We start from the raw sequence: 2129 nt of genomic DNA on the forward strand, positions 1-2129 counted from the left end.
ACATGTTTTTCAAAGGTAACTTGATCAAAAAAAAATCAAATAATACTTTGGTTGAAAAATGTAATGAAAAACGTGTGTTAAGAATTTTTCGATCTCACTCCTTATTAACATAGGAGAGATGTTCATTTTATTTGATTCCAAATTCAATACATCTGAAGTCGTTCTCAGGAAGTAATTTTTTGAAGTTTTTAGAAATGTGATTGCAGTATTATAGAATACAACTAATTTGACTTATCAATAGTAAACCAACAAAAAAAGAACTTCCAAAGAAGTGAAGAAAAAGTAGAATATATTCCATGGAAGTTCTGAAAAAGACCTGAAGATTTGATGATGATTTTAACACAGGCTTGAAATAGGAAGGATGTTTATTTAATTCCAAATTCTCTACATCTGAAGTCATTCTCAGGAAGTATTTTTTTGTTCAATCCATCAACTCCAAAATAAAATGGGTTTAATTCAAAAAAATTCTGTTCAAAAATAAATATACCTTTAAAATTGTATTATTTTCGCTTCTTTGGAAGTCAATAAACATCACTTCTACAGAAGGTAAAAAATTCTATTAGTGTTACTTTTCAAGTAATAAAAAAATGTTCTTCTTTTGAAAATACTTGGTTTTATTTTAGCCGGGAAAAATTTCAAAATTTCAACAATCCAGGCATGGAAATTAATAAGCAAAAATCATATACAAAAAGCAGCATCCATTTAATAATGAAACTGCATTTTTGTTTCAATACTTGTAACATATTAATAAAGATTAAAAAAATTTTTGTAAAAAAAAAAACAAATTCATTTGAAAATAAAATTAAAAACAATATTTATTTTTCGAAAGTTTTTATAATACACAGATGTTTTTTTACTTTAATAATTTGTAATTACAAATATTTTTATTATATTTGTAACGCGCATTTTTATACTATTATTATAATTTTTCTTTTATCTCCATCTCAAACCCACTCTTGTTCTAATTATGATTAAAATAAATACTTCATCTACTGCCAAAGAATTTTGTGTTCAAAAATTTTCATTCATTCATGTTTTAAAAATACTTTAATCTACTTTTACAAAAAGAGGCTTTTATAACTTGAAATTTTAATTTTGTTTTATTATTGTTCAACACTTTCTCTAAAGAATTCTTAAGAATTTTTTATTGTTATTTGTTTCTTTTGTTGTGGAATTTAGTTTTTATTTTTTATTTATATTTTATGCTCTTTAAAATATCAATTTTTTGGACGCGTTTTGTTTTTTTTTTCTTTTCTTTATATTTTTATTGTTATCACCAGTTTAGATCTTTAAGTATTTTGTTGTGATTGTTATTTCAAAGTTTTAATATATTTTTTTATTTTATTGTAATTTTTTTCAGGTTCTCCAAAGAATCGATGATGTCTCATTGATGTGTGATAAACGTATAGCTAGTTTAAAGAAACTGGCCTTAAAACCACCGCGTCCCATACAAACAGTAACACCAGAACCGGCAGTGCCGCTACAGCCTCCCGGTGGGGCACCTCATCTATTGCGTAGAAAACATAAGGTAAGTTGAATTGAAACAAATTCAATACAATCCTATGTACATATTACTATAGGATTATGAATAAATCTTAAATTTATATATAATACTTTTCAAAAATTATTTTAATTATTATTTTACCAAGATATCATACATTTTATTCTAGTAGTTCAGTTCATTGTTCTCAAAGTCCAAATTTATAAATTCTTTTGAATACAGGAGTTTAGGTCAAAAATTTGAACTCATTTAAGAGAAATAACACAAACAATTATTACAAATTGAGGTTATAAAAACAATTGCTCCACTAATTAAAAATTGTTATTAAACAACTAAAATGTTTGTTGTATTTTTTGTAGAAGTTCCATTGTGTTTTTCTTAAATAACAAGATTTACGATAAACAATTTAAAAAAAATATGTGTTCTAACAAGTATGTAATTTACAATAAAAAGATATATGAGTAAAAAATCTTTAATAATGGACATACAATGTAAAAAAACAGTGGGACATGAATACAGAGGAACATAGATAGATAGATAGATAGATAGATAGATAGATAGATAGATAGATAGATAGATAGATAGATAGATAGATAGATAGATAGATAGATAGATAGATAGATAGATA

At 24.5% G+C, this 2129-nt stretch overlaps 1 protein-coding gene across 2 annotated transcripts in view; it reads left to right on the top strand.

Moving 5' to 3' along the window:
• The window catches only part of LOC111679582 (guanine nucleotide exchange factor DBS-like), a 97746-nt gene that overhangs the window by 70726 nt on the left and 24891 nt on the right, over positions 1-2129 (top strand). For both annotated transcript variants that reach the window (XM_046955474.1, XM_046955475.1), the window contains one exon: positions 1361-1528. In XM_046955474.1, the coding sequence (XP_046811430.1) occupies positions 1361-1528 (168 nt within the window). The remainder of the gene's footprint in view (positions 1-1360; positions 1529-2129) is intronic.

The sequence above is a fragment of the Lucilia cuprina genome, chromosome 6 (genome assembly GCF_022045245.1).
Source record: "Lucilia cuprina isolate Lc7/37 chromosome 6, ASM2204524v1, whole genome shotgun sequence".
NCBI classification, from domain to species: domain Eukaryota; kingdom Metazoa; phylum Arthropoda; class Insecta; order Diptera; family Calliphoridae; genus Lucilia; species Lucilia cuprina.